Source organism: Phalacrocorax carbo, chromosome 6 (genome assembly GCF_963921805.1).
Source record: "Phalacrocorax carbo chromosome 6, bPhaCar2.1, whole genome shotgun sequence".
In the NCBI taxonomy this organism is placed as follows: Eukaryota; Metazoa; Chordata; class Aves; order Suliformes; family Phalacrocoracidae; genus Phalacrocorax; species Phalacrocorax carbo.
This window is the reverse complement of record NC_087518.1, coordinates 21,554,393-21,578,070: the sequence shown is the minus strand read 5'-3', so window position 1 is coordinate 21,578,070 and position 23,678 is coordinate 21,554,393. Positions and strand designations below refer to the sequence as shown.

The 23,678-nt window shown below is 37.3% G+C and overlaps 1 protein-coding gene across 1 annotated transcript in view; it reads right to left on the bottom strand.

The window, feature by feature from the left end:
* Positions 1–23,678, bottom strand: part of IARS1 (isoleucyl-tRNA synthetase 1) — a 113,582-nt gene that overhangs the window by 72,735 nt on the left and 17,169 nt on the right. The window contains exons 6-12 of the mRNA XM_064454231.1: positions 22,165–22,282; positions 19,256–19,403; positions 17,225–17,312; positions 13,072–13,132; positions 11,410–11,505; positions 6,306–6,428; positions 4,744–4,835 (exon numbers count right to left, since the gene is read on the bottom strand). Of these exons, the coding sequence (XP_064310301.1) occupies positions 4,744–4,835; positions 6,306–6,428; positions 11,410–11,505; positions 13,072–13,132; positions 17,225–17,312; positions 19,256–19,403; positions 22,165–22,282 (726 nt within the window). The remainder of the gene's footprint in view (positions 1–4,743; positions 4,836–6,305; positions 6,429–11,409; positions 11,506–13,071; positions 13,133–17,224; positions 17,313–19,255; positions 19,404–22,164; positions 22,283–23,678) is intronic.

The window sequence follows — 23,678 nt, the reverse complement described above, 5'->3', positions numbered from 1 at the left end:
ACAACAACCCCATGCAATGCTACAGGCTTGTGGAGGAGTGGCTGGAGAGCTGCCTGGAGGCAAAGAACCTCGGGGTGTTGGTTGACAGCTGCTTGAACATGAGCCAGCAGTGTGCTCAGGCAGCCAACGGCATCCTGGCTTGTATCAGGAATAGTGTGGCCAGCGGGAACAGTGAGGTGATAGTCCCCCTGTACTCGGCACTGGTGAGGCCGCACCTCGAGTACTGTGTTCAGTTTTGGGCCCCTCACTACAAGGAGGACATTGAGGTGCTGGAGCATGTCCAGAGAAGGGCAACAAAACTGGTGAAGGGTCTGGAGAACAAGTCTTATGAGGAGCGGCTGAGGGAGCTGGGGTTGTTTAGTCTGAAGAAGAGGAGGCCGAGGGGAGACCTTATTGCACTCTACAACTGCCTGAAAGGACCTTGTAGCAAGGCGGGGGTTGGACTCTTCTCCCTAGTAACAAGCAATAGGACGTGAGGTAATGGCCTCAAGCTGTGCCAGGGGAAGTTTACATTGGATATTAGGAAAAACTTCTTCACCGAAAGGGTTGTCAAACATTGGAACAGGCTGCCCAGGGAAGTGGTTGAGTCTCCGTCCCTGGAGGTATTTAAAAGAAGGGTAGATGTGGTGCTTGAGGATATGGTTTAGTGGTGGACTCGGCAGTGATAGGTTAGCAGATGGACTCAATGATCTGAAGGGTCTTTTCCAACCTTAACGATTATTTATAAAATGCTCTTTAAAATATATTTTTCTACATGACAGCCCCCTTTCCACAGACTGAATTAATTGTTGTTCCTGAAATATTAATCATAGTTAAAGGTTGGGTTTTGTTTTGTTTTTTAAATTATATAAACTACACACTCATGTGAGCTACTATTTTAAAATCAAATCCTAAAAAAAATTTTCAAAAGCCATCGAACCTAGCAATTCAAGTAACTTATATAGCAAGGAAAATCAAGAGAACATTCAAACAACACTTGAATTTGAAATTTATGTTCCTAGATAGGATACTAATATGAACTTCGGTAAGTATTAAAATAAGTCATATTTAAGTCTTCCACTTCAGCTCATTCTGTATCTTTATGTGTACATCAACCTGAAGAGCCAGAAAAAAATATGGTATATTTTTACTACCTGTATTTAAAAGAATAATAATAAATCATAAAGATGAAGTAACAGTACACAGGGTTAACTAGAAGAATGCCCCACTCCAGCAGGAAAAGGAAAGAAAGAGATCCAGACAAACATATAAAAGTAAGGAGTTAAAGACCACCTAACATATTCCTTCCTTCAACGTCAAAACAAAGTCATCTGAAACCCATATATGATGGGAGCAGACACAGAACTTGGGATTGCTTAGAAATGGCAACGCTATAGGGCAGAGTGTACAGATAAATTCCCTAAATTACCTAGTAAAATTAATAACTCTATGCACCTGACTGCACTGTGTCTCAACTTGGTCTCTTATTTTCAGTTCCATAATGCAACTGCTTACGGTCTTGAGAGACTGTTCAAGTAGCATGCATCCTTCTAACAGATCTGGTAATCAAATAGAAGGTAAAAGTCATTATAGGAGAGTTCAGACATTTCTAATCCTTCACATCCATCCCATTATTCCAACTTCAAAAGGGAGACTGAGCCCCAGGGGATGGAATGTGACTATGGGTACACAGCAGCTTTAACAACACTGGAACAAGAAATTCATTCTCCCTTAGTATCAATCCACCCCACAAAGTATTTCTTAAAATATTACTTCTGTTTAAGTCACTTTGCCTCAGAACTTAGAACAACAATAATTTGCAAGCAAAGACCCTGAGAAACTACCATTATCTCCTACATGCAGACATTACTGTAAACAACCTATCTTAAAAGTTTAATTCATTTTACTTACTCCATAGCAAGGACTCCTTTGAAATGCACAAACTACTGGAAATTATGATGTAAATTAAAATTGCTACTGTGGAAGCACTTCCTAAAGGTACACCTGCCTGACCAACAAAAGAAAAGAAAATCCACAGAAAAGGTTGTTCGAACCTGAAAAACTAAACTCGCATTGCTTAAAGCCCAATAATAAAAAACACATAACTTCTCTTAATGCTATATTTCAGAAGATATTTCCTTTTAACTCTAAGCAATACATTTCAATCTGTATTTTTTTTAAGAGTTGAAGTATGTATAACCTTACAGGAAACGGTAAGGAGTTCAAAACAATAATAATGTAGTAGTGATCTAGCTATTAAATGCAAACATGCTAAGCTAGGAAGTTCTGCTTCTCAAATTTAAGTCCTAACACCTAATGAAGGGAACAGTTAACTCGTCATACAGCAGGAAGATTACAATAAAAAAGAAAGTATTCTGCAGACTACAAGATACTCCAGAAGTATTTTAGTTTCAGTGAGCATCTTGTTTCAGATGTTATGAAGAACAATGAATTGCCATCACATATAAGATCTTGAGTTACTGGAAACAAGAAGAATAAAACCTGATGATAACGATTTCTCACATGGCTGTAACATATTGCAGAAAGAATGCTGGGACAATAAACTGGTACCCAACCTCTATCAGAAGTAAGCAGCTGACAGATGGGGCTTTAGTGCAGAAGTAGCTTCCAAACAAAAGATCTATGAAAAAGAGACAAGCAGATGAAGCTGCGGTTATTTCCCAGGCTTTCAACCTAACACTGTAGCTTTGTAATACTTGATAACCATTCCAAGGCACCCACAGAGCACTGTTTCCACCTACATGATGGTAGTAAGAAATGGGAGATGGCACAGTTTCCCTGAATATTTTCCTTCTTCTAGCTGTACTGCCAAGCAGTGTCTCGGTAGGAGACAAAAAACAGAACAACATACTGAAAATCTGCCCAGCCAGTAACATCTTACACATTTCTGGTCCTCATGACACAGCTGAGGAAATCAGATTCAGTTACTTGCTGTAGAATCAAATGAGAAGTATCCATTACTGGGTTGTTTTTTATATCAATACAAGAGAAGGGAAAAACTGCCCAGACAGACCTAAATCAGAGACCGATGCTAACAAAATTCCTGCCTAAAAATTCCCCTGTCTCAAATGAACCTGTTTTGTTTCCCCTTATAAATATGTCCCTTAGAATTTTATCAGAGGAATCAAAGCACCTGAGCAAATTGCCTGTTCCTTAGCAGTACCACAAAATTAGCATTTTCTGATCTTTATACTTGAGCAGATGAAGATTGAAAAGACCATTCTCTGAATACGATGCTCCCAATAGTTTTCTCATACCCATTTTGGACTGCACAGCTGTTGTAAACAAATATTGTCATCTTATTCCCATTCCATTTTCTTGTAATTTAGGAAACAAATACTAGATAACTGACCACATGCTACGAAAAACGCTTCTTGGCTTTGCTTTCACTGGCTTAAAGAAGACAAAGCTTTGTGTTTGTCAATAGTAGAGCTTCCCAATGTTGCTTCCTAATAGAATGGCCTGCAGTAGCTGCGATGGACACTTCAGCTGTCACAGTAGTTACCTCTGCTATCTTTCAGAGTTGTTAAATTGCTAACCAGACCATAGAGACTCTCAAGATCTCACGTCTACACAGAGCATTTTTGACCAATGATCTCTGTCTTCAGCAATTCCAATGAAGGGGAATTCTAACTGAAAACTATCTACTGTGTACTTACCAAGTTGTTACTTTTTTTCCTCTCTCAGATTTTAAAGTTTAGTTGACAGAAAATTACTCCATAACACAATAACAAGAAAATGTAGAGGGGGGCCCTAATTTGACGACATGTAAAAAGATGGAAAATATCTCAACATACTAAGGATTCGACAACTGCCTGGTTTCACAGAAAAGCATAAACAGTAGTACATTAAGTAGAAGAGTCTGAGTTCAAAGTTTTCTTATGTTAATCAAAATAACTTATAACTATGTTCGTTCAAAGTTATGAACTACTTTTCTACTTTTAGCATATTCCAATTATGGTTTGATTTCTGATGGCAGTGAAATGAACTGTTCAAGTAGAATCCATTATTCTATTCTTCCCACCAGATAATTTGCTGCTAGGTACTGCCTGCAACTTATCATCAATCAACAAAAATGTCAACAGAGTGGCAGGATTAAGCATGTTCTACATAATCAGCATTTCTACATTACTGGTTTGTCTCAGGAGGCCTTGACTGTCCATTTGAACTGCTGCATAAGAAAAACAAAAGTATTGCTTGGTTTTGGGCTGCTATTTTTCAAAAATTGTCCCAAATCATCAAGGACATAACACTTGAAGAGCAATTCCCCTTCTTCCCCTGGGTAGCTGTTTGAAACAAACCAAACATGCTATTCAAGAACAAGTAAAGGTTATTCTTACTACAGAGCAAAGATAAATGTACACTGCTAAAACACTTCACGTAGTAGCATTAAAGCTAGATAAAGAGAAAAGCTTCAATAGCCATCTTCAATATGTAGTTAGCAGTACTACACGCAACACTGAAGAATGAGAAGTTCAAGCTACAAAAACACACCTGTTAAATCATAATAGGGAAAGAGTTTTCAGCACTACATTTAAATTAATCATATTTACAACAAAAAAAATTTCATTTACTTGATTACTAAACCAAAATTGGAGCCCTCCTGATTCAACATTCTTTATTCCTGTTACTTTTAGACTTGTTAAAAAATTTAAGTAGGTGAAGGGAGGGGAAAAATGAGACAAACTTGAACTACTCGGTTAGAACCCTCAGTCTTAAAGCCATATGCACTTTTCTCCTTACCTCCAGCAGAAGGGATAGCTGTGCTTAAAACTACTGCTGCGAACCAGTCTGCCTTTCTCTTTCAGTAATTTAATGATGTTCTTATCTGCATCCTAAAAAGACAGAACAAAAAATTTTCCTTGGAATACAAATTTCACTATTTCAGTAAGCTACTACAGGATTTATCTCTAATACCCAAATTAAAAAGAAAAATCCTACAAATAATCCAGTATTTATACACACAAAAAAATCCAAAAAGCTTCTATACAATTTATGCATTTACTGCAGAGGCACTGTAAAACACTAAATTTGGGAAGTTATTTGCTCACCAAATCCTGGTATACCACAGCAGTCCCTTTTTGCCCATAACTCTGTTTCCACATACACACAACTGTGTACAGAAATCAAATTTTCTGTAACACTATTATAAGCCAGATCTCATATTATTTAATATCTTAAATCTTTTATTGAGTCTTCTGATTTTGTGGCAGGAAGCCACATAATGCTTCTTACCTAACATTTAGACTTCATTACAACACATTCCTCTAATGTGACTACAGTTAAAGAGGCTGAAGCATCTTTTATAATACCTTACTAACAAAACAGGATTTACATTCTAAGCTGGAAGTGAAAGCTGTACATTAAAAATCAAAGAAAATCTACTGAACAAACAAGTGTCAACATGGCATTAAAGAAAGGAAAAAATATAAAAAGATTGATGATACAGCAATATTCATAAGCTAAGAATTCAGCATCATAAGAATATTTTCCAAGAGCCTTAAGTTCAGATTGCTACCAGTACGCAGATAAGAGAACACTGGAAGTTACATGTTTATTTCCCTTAACATGTAGCAGGAAGCAATGATAGCTGTTTGAGTTCAAATACTGGATTTTAAAGTCTTTTTTCAAGTAAATTCAAGTGTTTACAGGAACATGCTTTGCTATCAAACTGCATCAGGAAACTGTAGCAAACTGTAGCAGGAAACTGACTAATACCAATTTTAATTCTGTGTGCTAAGAAAACAAGAGGGACTCCTTTCTATGGATTTGTGGCTGTAGCTACCTGGAGCTCCCGTGGGCTCTTTTTACAGGCATTCTCTTATATCTACTGACAAGTGAATTCACATTGCAACACATCCCACAAGTGGGAAAAAATTGACTGGATTTCTCTCCTCTAAGAAGTTACATTAGCTGGGTGGTATAAACTTAACAATGACACATCTGTGCATTCAGAAGTCATCCAGAGGTAAAGGAGGCCTCTGCACACTTGCCTAGAGACTGACACATAATTTTTCCGTAAGAAACAAGGGAAAAGGGAGACTCTTTCTGCAGTAGATGCAAACATACTCCTTTTCCCTTTCACTACTAGATATACAATATTACTTCAGTTTCAAATTCTTTACTTTTCAGATATTGTAATAAACAACTGCAACATAGTTGCAGATGTTAAAACATTCTGATTTTTTCCAGCTACCGAAGACACATTAAAGACAAAGCCACCTAGGAAAAGAAAAGAACACTTCTACCAGATATAAAATTTATCTTGAATAAAGTAGTTTTTTACTTTCTCCAAGACCACTAACCTTCACATACTGTCCAGCAAAGTCAGTCACTTCTGCTGTGAAGCAGCCTGATGCATCAACCGGACAAACGGGCACAGAATCTTTCTGAATAATATTGAAATCCATGCAGACTCTGTAATCATCCTACAAAAGAGGCAAGTGCCAATTTATACACATACAAAATACCCATTCCCTGGAAAAAGAATTTAAATATTAAATAGAAAATGTGATGACTGGACAACAATAGCAAAATACTCAGCCTTCACTAATGCCAAATATGCATAGGAAAAAGATGTATTTACTGGAGTGTACTTCTATTAACCATAGAAATTAGGATTTCTTCAGAATACGTGTATTTTCTCTCACCTAGTACAGGGGATATGGGCACATGCCTCTGTGCAGATATGTATGTATACACACATTTTATGTATGTACACAGATAGATGCAGTCAACAGCTTCAGGCTACTATTGCATAGTAATGGAACTGACAACCCCTATATGTCATGCTCTTGTACCAGCCAGAGACTCGTGTATATTTAACACACAAGACTACATGGCATTTTTCAGAAGGCAGGTTGTTTTAATCAATCTAATTCTGGAACTTCACATAAGAAATCCCCTTTTTTTTAATGTCTTAATGATCCAAAGCCTTTGAATCTGTATTTCTCAATCTTTCTTGGCCCATAGGCAATGCTACTGACCAAGAACCACACATGGACAACATCATAGTTTATTTTCCTGGCCAGCCTCCATATAAATTGCCTGTGGCAGTAAAGAGGGAAGAAAAAAAGTAAGAAAAAGAGGGTCACTTCAGACTTTCTGAAGATAAAAACAATGGTATCTTAGAAAAGATTAAAACAAAGTTATTATGGGAATAGAAAAGTTCAGATATTACTTCCAAGTCTGAAGTGAAACTAAGTCCATATTTTAACCAATTATCACTCCAGATTACCCACTTTCTTGCCCTAAGGCAAGAGAACATTATTGGGGGTGGGAGGGGAAGAAGGAACAGCTGCAGATCAGTCAGCACATTCACTGAATCGCTTCATTTTTCCGCAAAGAAAAAGGCTCTGTCTAAGCCTGCATCAAGTCAGGTTGATTTTTGAGTCTTAGAGGTTCCTGTATTGCTGCTCTGATGAAATGGGGGAAAACCACAGCCTTCAGGAACAAAACCTGAGTTTTTGTGTAGTGTGAAACACAACATGCAGTGACCCTGCCTGCCAAAACTGATGGCAGTTGAACTGTTGGCCTCCTCTATGTTTAAAGCTCATTTACCTTTCATGAAATGCAACAGCTCTTTCACAGGGGTTGCACTGTAAAGATATTTGTCCACCCTGATCAAGGAGACGGCACCAGAAGCAAGTGTGTAAATAAAATAAGCTTTAAATAAGCAAGTGCTCCACAGCTAGGTAAATTCTCCTTTCCTAGATGTAACCAGAGGTGGATCTGACTTTAGAGTGACAGAGCAGGGTTTCCAGATCCTTTCTGTGGTCCTCATCTGGTGCCTCCAAACCTACCTACCAGTCCCTGTAGTTACCAGCTCCCTCAGGCTGGAACTGGCAGATGTTGCCTGTTGATCCACAGTATATTTTTCAATGACAAAACCCATCTATAGGGATAGTGAAGTTGGCTACTTCATGTACCAAGGATTTACACGTAGCAATGAAAAACCACTCAGCTACAGCACTCATTTACTCTAGATCATAGTCTCTTTCCACTCTCCAGCAGCTGTGGACAGCCTCCACTTGGTCAACCAGCTTCTTCAGTCAAGAGATTAACTGGGATAAGCCCATCTTCAGTTGACCTTTCATCAGCTATTGTCATTGTGATAACAGCAAGCAGACTGCAGTGTTTAAAATGTAGGCCAGATGACAGAACTCATGTTAACCCTGATTTCGTAGTGAATTTTAAAAGGCTTTGAAGAAGCAGCCAAAGACTACAAAGCTTGGCACACTCACGACCTAGCTGAAACATAATAACAAACCTTCCACTTCCGTTCGATTTGTATCACTGATGCACCCAACGATATATAAGGGCTTCGCTATTTTCATCTTCTACAGTTAGTTCCTTTCTTTTGAAAAACTCAGACTTGAATGTAAAAGCTTTCCAGACTGACCTGCCATTTAATTTAATAAAGATTTGCTTCAGCAACCGCAAGGATATATTCAGGCACATACAGAAATCCACAAGTGCTAAGCTCCACTGGAAAGCTAGGACAATTTTCAATCCTTTCCAGGAAAGAAGTCATAGTGTTCACTTTTGTATGCTGCCATGATTAGATCTCTCAAAACATTACAAATAAAAGTTAAAAACAATGAACAGAATGAATGAAGCAGAAGCTATTAAACAGCTCATTGATGAGAACTCAAAGCTTCCCTATCTGAAATTTTTTTTAAAAAAATCAAGTATACTTTTGCAATTTCCTGAAAAGGGAGTGCAACAGCAATATATCTATGAAACTTCTGTGACTCAGTCTGAGCAGACACTAAAGTATAGGGCTTGTATGCAAATTAAAATGTTACTAAAGCTTTTAAAGTCGACTGTAGATATATCTGCATGTGATTAAATGCCTGAGCAGCCAAATTCTAATGTCATGTTAATCTGGAGGTACAATGACTTTACAGAGTTTTTAATACAGGTTTCTCTTGTTCTGTGAGCTTCAATTTTGATTTCTTTTGAACTGAAATAGAGTGCTCTGATATTGTGTGGCAGCTTGTATTTGGCAAAAGCATCACACAAGACAATGAAACTACATATCCTGGAACTAAATGAAGGTAAACTTTTACTTTAAGTTTTGTTGGAGAAGGATACACTTCTAGGCTACCAGCATACAGAATATATATCAGTGAGTAAAATTAAAAAAAACCAAACCACCCTTACCTTCTATCCCTATTTATCAAAGTGACTTACTTACACCAAGGGGAAGGGATAGAGACAAGATACAACACTTTCTGTGAAGGACTATGCTCACTTTTCTCCTCTGACCCCTGCCTCCTGCTCCACTTACCCCTTTCCTCTTTTCTATTCACCTTCAACGCAACAGTAATGCAATTCACAGAGAAGCCAATTAATTAGGTAGTTAGCCCTGCCTACAGTCAGGAGTTACATCTCCCTTCTTTCATCTAAGGTTGTCTACTCAAAGGCAAACATTTAATGCCAACACGTTACACACAGTATTCTATACAGAGCCTACTGTACAATGATGAATTTCTGAACCTAAACCAGAACCCTTTGTGAGCTTTTATGAACAAAAATAATCAGTGGGCTGTCAAAAGCAAACCACATACATCCCAAAGAAAAAAGGTAGCAGCATTAAGTGCAATATACACTATGCAATCTCCTTCTAAAGGAAGCATATCCAGTTGACTCAGGTCTATGCATGATGCATCACGAAGTCAAGTTGCTCCTTAACTAATGAGTGCAAAGTTTTGTTTGTGATATTTGTGCAAGGAAAAAGTACACTAACATTTTATGCGGTTTTTTTAGTTTGCAATGCATTTAACTGATACTTTCATGTTTGTTTTTTTTTAAAAAATTCTTTTAAAGATCATTGCTAACTTCCCAGAAGAGAGAGGCAAAAGATGGTTTTTTTCTTCTGTGTTTACACAAATCTCTGTGGACTTATAACAAAATTAAATAGAAGTGGACACATAATCCTTGCTTTAACTGGCCAGTTAGGCTTTCCCACAAGCTGTTTCCAACAACTAAACTGCATTGTGCAAATACACAACAAAACAATACAGCAGCCAAGGGAAAGTTTTTTCTAGAGCTCCTTCTCTACTAGCAGCCTATTCTCTTCCTTTACTCCATCTCCTATAGTTAGAGCTCCTTCCTCAAAACAAAGTCTGCTCCCTCACCCCTCAGGCAAGTCCTTGCAAGAGTTAGCTATAGAGGAATATCTGAGGTGCAAGTAGTGTGACAGGCTTCAGACTTCTTAAGACACTTTACCAGTCACCATAAATTTCTTTATTAATAACATACAGGTCAGCGATTTTCTTTACGCACAGCTGTATTAAGCTGGGACATCTTTTCATGTTAATGTTCATCTTGACATGGGAAACAACATCACAAGGGATGCATCCTTAAAAAAAAAAGGAAAAAAACCAGAAAAGGATGTGATATTTCACAGGAATACAAAGAGACCTATTACTAATGCCGACAGTTTCTGGAAACGATGATAGAGTTCACGATCCTGGGATTGCTAATTGCTGGGCATTGTCAGCTCTATTGCAAGTTTTTTGAGGGCATCTTTGGATAAAGATTGAATGCAGGACATTATACAAAAAAGGTCAATGTGTCCAAATTAGTGCATTGAATTCATGGGTCTAAAAACTGAAATGATGAAATCCATGAAAAATTATCCCTCAACTTTCAGAAGAACAGACTAAAGGAAAGGACAATAAAGACAGAAAAAAGAATGGAGTACAACAAAATCCTTTTACACCAAGGGAAAAGCCTCAGTAGAAAAGCAGTCAAATCATTTTTTCATTCTCTAAAAGCCCAACAAGTAAGGAAATGAAATTGAAACACTGAAGAGGGGCAGTATCCTGAGCAGAACAGCTGTTACCATCCAAGGTGACACTCAAGGTGACACTCAAGGTGACACTCAAGGTGACACTCAAGGTGACACTCAAGGTGACACTCAAAGTGACACTCAAAGTGACACTCAAAGTGACACTCAAAGTGACACTCAAAGTGACACTCAAAGTGACACTCAAAGTGACACTCAAAGTGACACTCAAAGTGACACTCAAAGTGACACTCAAAGTGACACTCAAAGTGACACTCAAAGTGACACTCAAAGTGACACTCAAAGTGACACTCAAAGTGACACTCAAAGTGACACTCAAAGTGACACTCAAAATGCAGTGGTGAGTTCACTTCACATACCACAATAACCAAATAAAGGGACTCGAAAAATCTTCAGCCTAGCACTCAAAGGGCACTAGTGAGTGCAAGAACTTGTTACCATACAATGCTAAATTGTATTCTTCCATTTTTAAGTAGCAAAGGGATGATTACTTAATGTCGCAGTCACCCAGACAGACAGTCCCCTGTAGCTAAAAAGCCAAGCAATTTGTGTTGCAACAAAAGCAACAGAACAGATACATAGTTCATACTCACAGCACCGAAATAGGGGGCCTGATGTACAACACCTGTGCCTTCCTCCTCCTTCACGTAACTGTCTACTACCACAGCAAATGCACCTTTATCTTTGCACTGTAACACAAAAATATGTTTTTCACATATATCTCAAAACAGAATTCTTATGAACACGGAAGAGCCACTAGCCACCCGCAAGAATAAAGAACTGCATTAGAAATAAGCACCACAGTAAAATGTGACATTCTTAACATTCTTTAATCATTTCCCATCGTTAAGACACCCAGCCTGTACACTTCATTTAAACACTGTCAAATGCAATTAAATCTGGGATCTCTCCAGAAGGCCCCATAGTCATTTACTCTTCAAGCCACAGATCTTCACGCTGTTCTGTGCATAATATACTACAAATCAATGCACTCCTGTAAGTGAGGATACAATCAAGAAAGCTACAGGCATTCTATATAAAGAAGTCACCTTGCATTGTTGTAGGTCCATTGTACCTTCTAATTTTCAAAAAAGACGTTTGCTTTTATAGTAATGTATTTTCTTTATTTCTTCCAAAGAATGAGAGGTGATAAATGTCAAGTTTAAAAAGGCAGAAAAAATTGCCAAGGAAAGATCAGACAATTTTCAGTCTGTCTTCAGTATGTAGATAATGAAAAATAAAGAGCTATTCTCTAGTCATTAAAACAAATGTAGTTAAAAATACCTACTGCAGTCACAGCTGAACCAAATATGTTACAAAATATTAGGTTTGGCTTGTTCTGAAGAGGAATATTTTGAGATAAGTTATCAAAAAACCCCAAACCCACCAAAAAACAGTAGATGCCCATCTGCTCCCTAGAAGTACAGCAGGACTCAAAAAATTTATCCATTCCAAACCCTTATACCCACAGCCCCATTTTTCAGATTCAGCTATGTGTTTGACCTTTCTCTAGAAATAACAGGTCCTGCTCCCTACAGAGGTTCTCACCTTGGCTGACTTCAGCACAGATGGTCATTATCAATGACCAAATCCCTTACACAACAGCTGCTTGTCCAGCAGTACTGTAATCCACTTCAACTCTTTGAAAAATTTAATTTTAAATCAGAAATTTTTTTAATATATAAATTCTCTACCCCTTCTCTTATTGCTAGATATTCTATTATTATCTGCAGTGCTATTAACCACACTAGACTTACACAGTGCTTAAATGCTGCACAGGAGGACATGCATAAAAACCAGATATATCGGTAGATATTTTAGCAAAGGCTTTTAACTCTTCAATTGAAAGCACTACGCATCTGCAACTTATCCACAGTCATCCACAGTTATTCTCTTGTGAATACAAAATGTGTGGACTTTACAGGCAGACGACAGAAACTCGACAGAAACTCGCCAAATTAAGAGAATACTGCCTATTTACTAATGTGAATTGGAAGTTTCTCTGCAATCTGAAGTTGAACTACTATATATCACTGAGTTCTTACTCGGGGTGTATTTAAATACATTAAATACAAAAAAATATATTAAGAAGTCAACCTTCTGTTTTTCAACCTTTCATTATGATTTTGAACAACTTAAATAGAACATGGGGTTTGTTATCAGGACGCAAGTTTTCTCTAATACAAACAATATAGAGAAACATTTTTATGTTTGTCTTTGTATGCTGTATCACACACCAAACTTGTTCATCTTACCTGAATAAAATATTCAAAGAGTGGTTTATATTTCTTGCCTTTAAGAGCAATGCCAGGAAACCTGAAGAGAAAGATTTACATGAGCACATATTAACAACTTAAAAATTGCTTAGTCAGCTGGTAGGGATGCTATTTTTTCCTACTTCTTTTTTCCCCTTTACTTCATAAGATGAAGAAAAAGATGTTTTCTCAATAGTTTTATTCCCATTTCTACGCCTCTTTGGCAACCTAGACTCAGACAAAAATCATAGCATGTCTTAATGCATCTCTGCTAACAATCAACAGGTACACTTGTCTTCGATGGTCCTTCAATCAAGCTATCATTGTAAATTAATGTAGGAATTAAGCATTTAGCACAGTCTATCTCTAGTAAAGCTGGGCAAAGAGCTTCTGGATAAAACACGCTTCAATTTAATATTGATAACAACAAAGCCCTATAGCTCAGCATGTTCAACAGAACTAAATAAGCACTGATCCAAACCACCTAAAAGTTATATGCACAGAAGACTGTGATACAAGGTACTGCAGTATTTAAAGCTTGGATGCCTCATTTCTTTTCCTAGAACAAGACATCCAAGCTCTCCATGGGCATCTCAGAGAAAGATCCAACACAGACAGGACTGACTGAGAAACCAACTGTGCCAGACAAGAAATGGAAGACAGAGAGAGAGCCTGGAGATCTGTCTGACTTCTGACAATAGTTGACCCAGATTGTTATTAGACTGAGATTCACTGCTCAAAACTCTCCTGAAAGTGCTTAAATCTTCCATTTCAGGAAAAAGTGTAGTTTAAACACAACTGTTACTGTTGTTGATGTGTCACAGCTGTGGTCTTTCCCTACACTATTCTTGATCCACATCTTCCAAAACAACGGTCAAACCATAAAACATCTGACAACTTCAAAGGGTGGAACTCTACAAAGCTGTTTCATTGTACAAAAAGGAACTCAAGCAGTATTTAATGCCAAGTGAAATAGCATGACTCCTCAGCTCAGCATACCTAATTATCCACTAGGAAAAGGGAAGATTTCTATTTTAAGCCACAGCTTCACGGTTGGTTTATATATTTTATATTATAAACAGCCTTAGGAATGTTTGAGGTACTTAATCGGGATCAGATGAGAGAAAAAGCATTCCAGTGCTCAGCCACATAGGTATGGCATTGCTCAGACACAGGATGTGAAGCGCCAGAACTGGCTTTTTTTTATTATTATTTAAATTAAAAAAGGTAGTTAAATTCTTATTTAATGCAAGTAAGTGAAAGGTAAGATTTGTGGATCACAGTCACAATTTCCTCTTTTGATATCTGAAATACTTTGATAAACGAAGTCCTGAACTTCAGGCTGAAAATGGACAACAGTGGAAAAGAGCATAAAGAAATTAAGAGTTTAATATGCAAATAGACTGAAATGTAACACAAAGGGAAGAAAACACTCAATAATTTCATATCTACCACTGCTAAATAAAATAACAAGCCACTTCAGTGGCCAAAAGTGGGGTAATATACCAAGACATTTCTGCAAAACTGCAGACAGTATTCTGGTAAAGATGCTAGCCATCTCATCAACGAAACAAAGAAGGAATACTCCTATTTCCTCTCACACAAAAACCTAACATCTGCATCTGGGAGGAGAAGGGAGAGAAAAGTCCGGTTTAGGGCAGGGGGAAGGGGAAGGCTGAGAGTACTCAGGAAGTTCAGATGACTTCAGATAGAAAATTTTCATGTAAGATCATTCCTTGACTTCAGCCTGCCACCTCGTATACAGCAAGTGTCATGATTCTCTCCCCTGAGGGACTAACTGCCTGAGAATTTAAAAGTGAGCTAAAGAAAGAAAAAAAAGTTAAGAGTAGAAATGGGAAACTTAATTTCCATGAACTTATATACCCACAGATCTAAATCTTTAAAAGATCCATTCAACTACCAGCTACCTCTTAGCTGTCACATTTCACATTTGAGAGAACTAATTTATTACATAACAAAAATTGGAGCATGACCAAAAATGTCAGCTTGAGAGGAACGTAGCACTAATACAGAAAGACGACAAATATACCACTCTGCAATGAGAATAGCAATGAGAATAGAAATTGCTAGAAGCCTTATATGTAGGCACAGAGAGGATAAAAATAAAATTCAAATCAAATATTGGGGGGGTGGGGGGGGGTGTGGTGTTGTGTTAGAAATATAACTAGCCAGGGACATAAGCAACAAGAACCGAAACCTGTGTCTGAATGTCTTAAAGAGCAGGTACTTCACAGTTCCTATGAAAACACTACAACAAAAAAAGGCAGAAGTGTTCTGTGCATTTCTTGATACAGAATGATTGCAACCAGACTGAACTTAAATTTGCAGTATTCCACTAAAAGAGTAATTTGGAACCAAAAGACAACAGATCAACAAGTATTAATACATCTACCTTGATTATATTTTTTTAAAAGTATAAAGGAAATACATTCAAAAATATTTAAGAAAATAGAGTGGGTTTGGTAGAAGGGTTAGTTTTATACATTCTGAACTTTGAAAAGACTGGAAAGGAATAAAGTATCTATACTTCGAGAGAGAAATGGAGTACTGATGGGCCTAAAAACGAGTTGACTAGCATAACAACCTGAATCAGCTTTAAGTGATTGAACAGTTTTTAAAAAGTGAAGTGCTAAAGAACACACAATATGACTTTGTCAAGAATAAGTCACACCAAGCCAAATTACTTCTTTTTAGGTAGACCACCTAGCTTAGATAGCAAGTAAGCAAATTTAAGTCTTGATGTTAGTAAGACTTCTGACATTTTGGCATGTCATTCTGACACAAATACTTTAACTGGCCAACTGTACATTTACGTGGACGCACAACCACTTTAAGAAAGAGTTATTCTTAATTCAGTATGAGACTGAAAGAAAATTTCCAGTGGTACCCTGGCAGAGACTGTCACAATGCTGACACTGTTCAATGGTTTTACCGGTGACTCTGAAGGGACGAAAAAATTCTGGAGATCAGAAGTTCTGTCAACCCTGATGAATGACAACACTGAAAATCATCTTTATAAATGGAGTACCAGCTTAAATTGCTACAGAGTAAGTGATGGATGAAGATAACTCAGTTGCAGGGGCAGGCAGGGAGGAGAATCAATGCAGAAACACAAAATAAGAATTACTAACTGTCACAGTATGAGGCAGAGCAGGTAACATCTTAAGCAAACATTCCAGTTCTGTATTCCTCTAATTCAATGACTACATGTAATTGCTTAGCTGAAATAACATGTATCCTCCTTTTTTAAAAATGTTTTTTACATGTTGTAAAGCTTTCAACTGCTTAGTAAAAAAATATAAAAATAAAAATAACTGATGCCAGTGAGGAAGGCTTGTTATTCTCAAAAAAATTTCAAGTTATTTTTTGTTTGTTTTATTGTGGTTTTGTGTTGTGTGGGTCTTTTGTTGGGTTTGTTTGTGTTTTATTGGTTTGATTTTTGGTTTTGTTTGGGGTTTTTTCATTTGTTTCTCCCCCGCCACCACAGAGAACTGAATAAAGTGGGCAAATAAATATTCATTGTCTTTTACCTCTTTAACAGGTTGATGTTTTATACAAAAGATTTGAGAAGCCAAGCTACATATTTTGCCTAAGAGCTACAGAATTTAATACCTGCATCCCCTATACAGCCTGACTTACTTAATAATTCATGTCTTTCCACTGAACCAAGATGAATAAGCAGTCTTCAGAAAGCATTATTTGCCACTAGCTACATAACTTAGACCATCCTATGGAAGCAGTATTTGCTTGCTAAGGACAATAGTTTTGCTTTTGCCCATTTCCTTTTAAATATTTGCACAATTCAGCATTTGGACACTCTCCAGGTTTTTTTCAGACTTTTAAATTAATGCCTTTCTTAAAAAAACATACAGGAAAAGGAAGGACTAAGGAACCCTTTTTTTCCCCCCACTACATTACAATGATCCAGTGAAACAACTTCTATTTGTAGCTTCATGTACCAGACCAATTTGTTCTAGTAAATTTCAATCTCTTTTATAGATTTTTGCAAGATATACATACATGCAGGGAAACCCATCTTTAGATAACTGCAAAATCCAACTTCTTGAAACATTTAATTTCTGATCTATAAAAATACTGAAGTTAAGAAGTGTGTAATCATTTAAGTACTTGCCTGTCAAGTATCTCATATTCACTGTCAGATTTGTACAGTGCTATCAGCCTGGATTCCATCAAAATGTAAATCTTTTCTGTGGCATTATCTAGAATATAAAATAAAACAAAAAAGTTACATAAATCTCAATTTAATACCCTCATTTGCTCCATTACAAAACCTTTCAATTTATGCAAGATGGTATATTAGCTGTAAAACTGCCCAGAATAATCCTGCTGATCAACCACTAGTTTCCAGTTGCTTCTTCCCCATACAGCCACTTAACCAACACTTTTGAAAAGTTAAGTTTAAACAGAAACAACACAATCAAACCCAGTCCACTGATTTTCAATGTGTGTTTTTGTTCAAGAGGCAGAAATACCCTATGATGTCTGTTCCCAGTGTTCCAAAGAAAAGCAACAGAGAAATTTCGGTGTATGTAACTGAAACAGAGGGAAACAATTGAAAGATGGGCAATTACTACATAAAATCAATATTATTAAGTTGACATTTGGGGTAGTGATTGCACTTTATACTGCCTTTTTGAGATTTATTATTCCAATCAATTTTATGCTTGGATTTCTTTTTAAAGAAAGTAAACAAATAAAAAGTGAAATGTTATGAGGGAAACTCATTTCCTACTCCCAGATAACCCTGGTCTCTTACTTCAATGACAAATTTTTTTCAGAGTATTACCCTACCAACTTAGTCAGGGTCACCATCCCACTAGCAGGCTATAGGGCAAAGACACCCATACCCATCAACTCAGCATCTCAGGCAGGTATAGGTGTTTTTTCTGAAAGTACTCAATAACTCTCTTTGAGATGACCAAATTAATGTTAAAACCTTTCCGAACTAAAACATATTTAGTTCTCTTAAAACAAAGAAAACCAAACACCTGGAGTTCAGGGTAAAGACCTCTGCAACTTTTCATGTTTAACATCTCCTTAGGCACACATTAGATCCATATTGTTATGCTGGAACTGGAAATTATTCCTTTAAATTTCTGGCATTTTTTTTACTCTGGATTAAATGCCATCATTAACTTAACTATCTGGGAAGACAAGAAGGGGGTGTGTCCTTTTCTTTTTTTTCTCTCAATGTGCACTGAGAAGTCAGGAAAGGTGAGCAGTTTGGGAGAATCTGAAAACAGCAATGCGAGAAGTACTTTTATCCAAATTCCTTTTTTATTAAAAAAAGGGGGGGGGGTGTAGACTAAGATATAATTAGAGACAACTGCATTTCGAGAATAAAATAAATCCTTTCACAAGCAAAAAGGAAGACACACTATAACATACACCATTGCCAACTGAAAGAAAAAAGTGGAACTGCAATCCCTAGAAAACTACTTGAAGCTGTAATGAGAAAAGCAACAGCCTATATTGTTTAGGCACCCTACAGAGTGTGTTGCATACAATTCCTGAAGTGCTGGGTGCTCTCATGAAAGAGATTACCTTATAGTACAATTTGTTTAGTCAGGCACAGCCAAATGGTCCATGGGTAAGCCAAAGCACTTGGTCAAATATACTCTTACATTGGAAACTACAGTATATACCTTGCCTTGTATTTGTGCTACAAAACACAGTTCAGTCAGGTTGAGACTAGCATGTGACATCTTGGGTCTGTTATTGGTTAAGAGTACAGAGACGTTCAGTTGCTGCAACTTAGCTGTCACATAGCAGTAACTTGTTCATGAGTCTAAGCCCCAAGAAAGGGGGGAAGAAAAATAGTCGGGGGCACCCAGCCACACTTCCCCATCTCCTAAATATAGTGCAACTTTAAGACGATAGATAAAACATTTGCTCTTGTTCTTTATCTCTTCTATCATTATTTTTAGGGAACAGTTCTCACAATGACTGTAAAATAAAGAGCATGGCAGTTGGAAATCATCAGCCATATAGGAAGTAAATCTCATCCTTCAAAGTAACACTGATCCAACCCCAGCAAAGTGCTACAAATTTAGCATAAAGCAGTATCATACAAAATATAAGTACAGATTCACAGGCACTGAAGAAAGAAATGTTCATTATGTCACCTTCAGTTAACACTTGCCTCTCAATTTTACATATTGCAATTCTGGATTAACGCAAAGGGCCAAATTACTAGGCAAGGTCCAAGGAGTAGTGGTCCAAGCAACAAGAGACACACTTGTGTCTTCATCCAGTGGGAAGCTCACAATCACCGACGGATCTTGAACATCCTTTAAAACAAGGTAAAGTCAAAGGGGGGAAAAAGAGGGGGCAAAAAAGGGTTTACTGCATGTACAGTGAGAAAATATAAATCTAAAAAGTAGCAACTATTACTACCACCCACCAAAACTTATTCTCGCAACTTGCTTAGTTCATCACTGTAGTGGTAGAAGGTGAAATGGCAGCTTAAGAAAGCTCAGACAGAAAATCACAATGCTGCTCTGTTATACCAGTGCAAACTCTCAGGCCTACAAGGCCACAGGGCTAAAAATTCAGATTAGCTGTGAGATTTTGGGAATTGGCTGCCAAAACACCACAGAGAGCTGAGCGCCAGTTCCCTCAGGTACCTCTTATAATCCCATTTTAGAAGTTTATAATCAATCTTAACTGTCAGGAAAATCAGCAGTTTCTCAGATACTGCTACACAAAGCCTTTTCTCAGCTTTTTCTCTCCTTCCTCAGGGAGTAGGAAGAATACTCATCACTTAGGAAAATGCAATCTCTTATTAAGAAGCTATTGTTAACACAGGAAAAGAAGTTGAGTACTTAAAAACAAGAGTACATCAATATTTAAGAGCAAAATAATCTCTGGAAGGAAACTTTGTCAGCTACTCCATAAAAATAAAATTCTCCTCCAAATGAGTCAAAAGAATCCCCTGAAAACAAGTCTTTCTTTCAGACAGGTACAGTCCTATTAGTTCACGTCACATGTTAAGAAGAGGAGATTGAAAAATTGAAAAAAACTTCTGATCTTGCAAATGTGAAATTTTCACTATTAATTTTAAATGCTCAACAAAAGTGGGTGTCATGTGGACAGATCCCAAACACATGAATAGGTCCTCTGTCCCCATCATTTCTAGTGCAAAGCACTCTGGTTTCCATCCAGCATCATGGAACAGTTAATAGCATCATAGTACAGACAGCTACTTATGTCTGAGCTAATAGCTGCTCCAGGGGGAATTTTCTGCGAACATCTGGTGCAGTCAGAAGTAAAACATAAATATTACATAACTCTTCAGCCACGCTCAGTACCAAGCAAAGATCAAGCCATCACTACTGTTGTGTCTCCACCAATTGTTAAACAACACTGTAGGCTATTCACTTCATTTTACTGAAGCACTGAGTTGACCAGGCAGATAAAAACAAATGGCAAGCCATAAAAAAAATAACATCCAGGCTGCCAATCAATGACACTGTATAATATTCTATTTGTTCACAAAATTATGCCTGTTTTAATATGAAGACAACTCTTCTTCAATTAAGTGTAACACAAGTTGCTAAAATAGTTTACTCATGTGTACATTTTAACTTAACTCAGTTTCTAAAAATGCTTCTCATGTCCTGTTTCTCAAAATTTGTGTCCTGTTTCTCACAGGATCAATAAACAGAAACCAAAGCCTGCTTTCTACAGTGAGAAATATAACAGCTGCCTTACACCCAGAAATTATTGGTCTCACCAAGACTAAGTCATGCAGCTTACAGACCCTCAACATTTCAGTCTTCAAAATACCACCTCTAGCAGACGAAAAAGATCATTTTTGCACAAAGTGGCAGAGCAGGACACTCCACACATGCTGTATTGGTTCTAAAGTAAGAAATAGCATCTAAATATTTCATTAAGACTCAAGAAGAAGGAGCTTTGCTCTATGGAGAAGGGGTGTAGACACAAAAAAAACCACACACCCACAGAGTTTGTTCTAAAGAAGGCTCACTAATCTGAGCCTATATGAAATGTCAGTTCATAAGTACAAGCAAAGTAATTCAGTTGTCAGACAGACACAGATATTGAGATATCACTGCAGGTCTCACTGTCTTAAGTCACAAAACCTGCATTCTTCAGTATGGGTAAATACCCCTCAGCAATACTGAAAGCTCTAGTATCTGTGGACTGCATTGTACTGCAAGTCTATTTAAACATTTGTTTTAAAAACACTATTTTTGGCCAGCAAATTGACCTTTTTTAGGCAAGATGTAAAAAAGACCAGATGTACAGTTCTTGCTAGCTCTCTGCTGTAACAATGCAAGTGAAAGATTTATGATGTAAGGACACAGAGGCCTGGATGGGGATTAGAAAAGGATCCAAAACCTCTGTCCACAGACTAACATGAAATTTGGAAAACTGGGACACAGGGTCTTCCTTCACATATGCAAATACAAGTTTGTTGCAAATAAGAAGCTGCACCTGCTATATCTAGTCATTCATTTTTAAAGGAACATCTTATAAACCATAGTATACCATGCATTATATTAGGTAAAACATTACCTGGAATTTCTCAATCTAAAGTAATGATTCTTAAAAGAGCAATTATCCTACTGTACTACAACCAAACACAGTCTTTGAAAATTCTTATTAATCCCCTCAGAGGAGATTTCAGCTCTGCCAAGGACCTTCCTCTTTTCCTGTCTGCACAGAAAGGGACAGCTGTACCTCTCCTCTCAGTATTTACCATGAAAACCCAACATGGTGCAATACTCACCTTGAGAGCTCAGAAAGGAAGTGAGAGTAATTTACCAGAATAAAACAAAGCATGTATTTTACATATATAAGTAGTAACCAAGAAGAACGGAAGGAAGGCTGAGATCAAGCAATCTAGACAAACGCAGCAAAATATAATAAAAACTAACCCATTTACCTATGTTTTTGCTACCAATTTGGAGTATAATAATAGGCTTATGTACCACCAAGCAAAAGATACTAAATCTTTCCAAATCTAAACTGAAAAAAATAGAGAAATCTGATTGCAACATATAATGTACGCATATACTGACTTACCTTATAATTCTGATGGGACTCAAAGTTTGACAGTGGCGTGTTGCATGCAGTTGAAAAAGGCATGACCTTAACACCTCTATACACCAGTCCTTTGTCATACAGCTGCTTGAAAACCCACCTGGAAGTAAACAAGGAACATGGAATAGTACCTGGTGTTTCAAATTCAATAAATCAACTGCAAAATGGGGCTCTGCTCTAGCTGGGGTGCCATTCTGAATGACACCTTTTTTAAACAATCAATCATCAACTGAAGACAATATTTGCAAGTCAAAAGAAAAGAGATAAATTGATTGCAAGTGTATTTCCGGCTGATTTTTAGCTTTAGCTTATTCACCAGTTTGGTTTTCCATGCACTGACGGCACAGCACATAGTATTTAGATGAAACGTAAATCTGTATTGCTGATTAATCTTTCTCACATTTTCTGAATACAACAACGACCTGAAATTTGAACTATTAACAAGACTGAAATCAGTCATAGTTTAGAGACAAGACATGTAGTGACATGGCTGCTCACTTATCACATGATCTTAAGCACCTACTACAGCAACCAGTGCTACAGGAGAGAGACAGATACAGGTTAGAGATACCTGCAACCTACCCCGAGTAAATTCCAACAATCTGAAGAGCATTTTTCACAAGAGAGCACAGCTAACTATGCAGAGTAACGAACTCAGTTTTATGCTCCCACAATTTACATTAACATTCTCCTTTGTTAGCTCATCTCACTCTGGACTCAGTTCCTGTCCAAGACCACAGTTTCACATCAAGCTTTAAATCTATGAAATCTTCAATATAGTCTGTAGCATATTTGGATCCTTACATCTTCTTACAATAATCAAGACAGCACATAGTATTACAATATGACAAATTCAGTCAATGCTCCAGATGTCTGAAAACTGGAAGAGAAACGTGCTTCACATAGCAACTCACAGGGCGTCCATGTGATGGACAAACCCCCACATTTCTCTGTATCTGAATACTGCAGCGTTTGCTAAAGGATCATCAACATCTGTCAGAATATCAGGTCTCACTGACTGGCACAATTAGTGGTACAGTCTGAAGGTTGGCTACCTTAAAAGTAAAGGCAGGAGAGGGCAAGCCTTAAATAATCATGCCAATTTCAAATCAAAAAATCAGATTTCTGCAGCCATTTCAAATTCCACATCCAAATTGTTAAACACTGCTGACTTGAAAAACTCCTTTATTCAAACTATGTTTTCAAACCATGCTGATCACTTTTCTGAGTCCCTTTCCAGATAAATAGCTCATTGATAAGCAACCAACCCCATCACGGCAAGCAGCATTTTTTTCCTGCAGGTTGTTGGTTTTGAGAATCTGGACCTGTATTTAAGTCAGCATCTCACTTTCTAAGTTTGAAATTATAATCCTCAAGACAAAATGCAAGGAGACCATGGCACTGATTTGTATGTGCAGCCTTAAACAAGAACATGAAAAGATATGCCCTGGCATGTCATCATGGAAGTCATACAGTACCTTAATCAGAGTAATTAT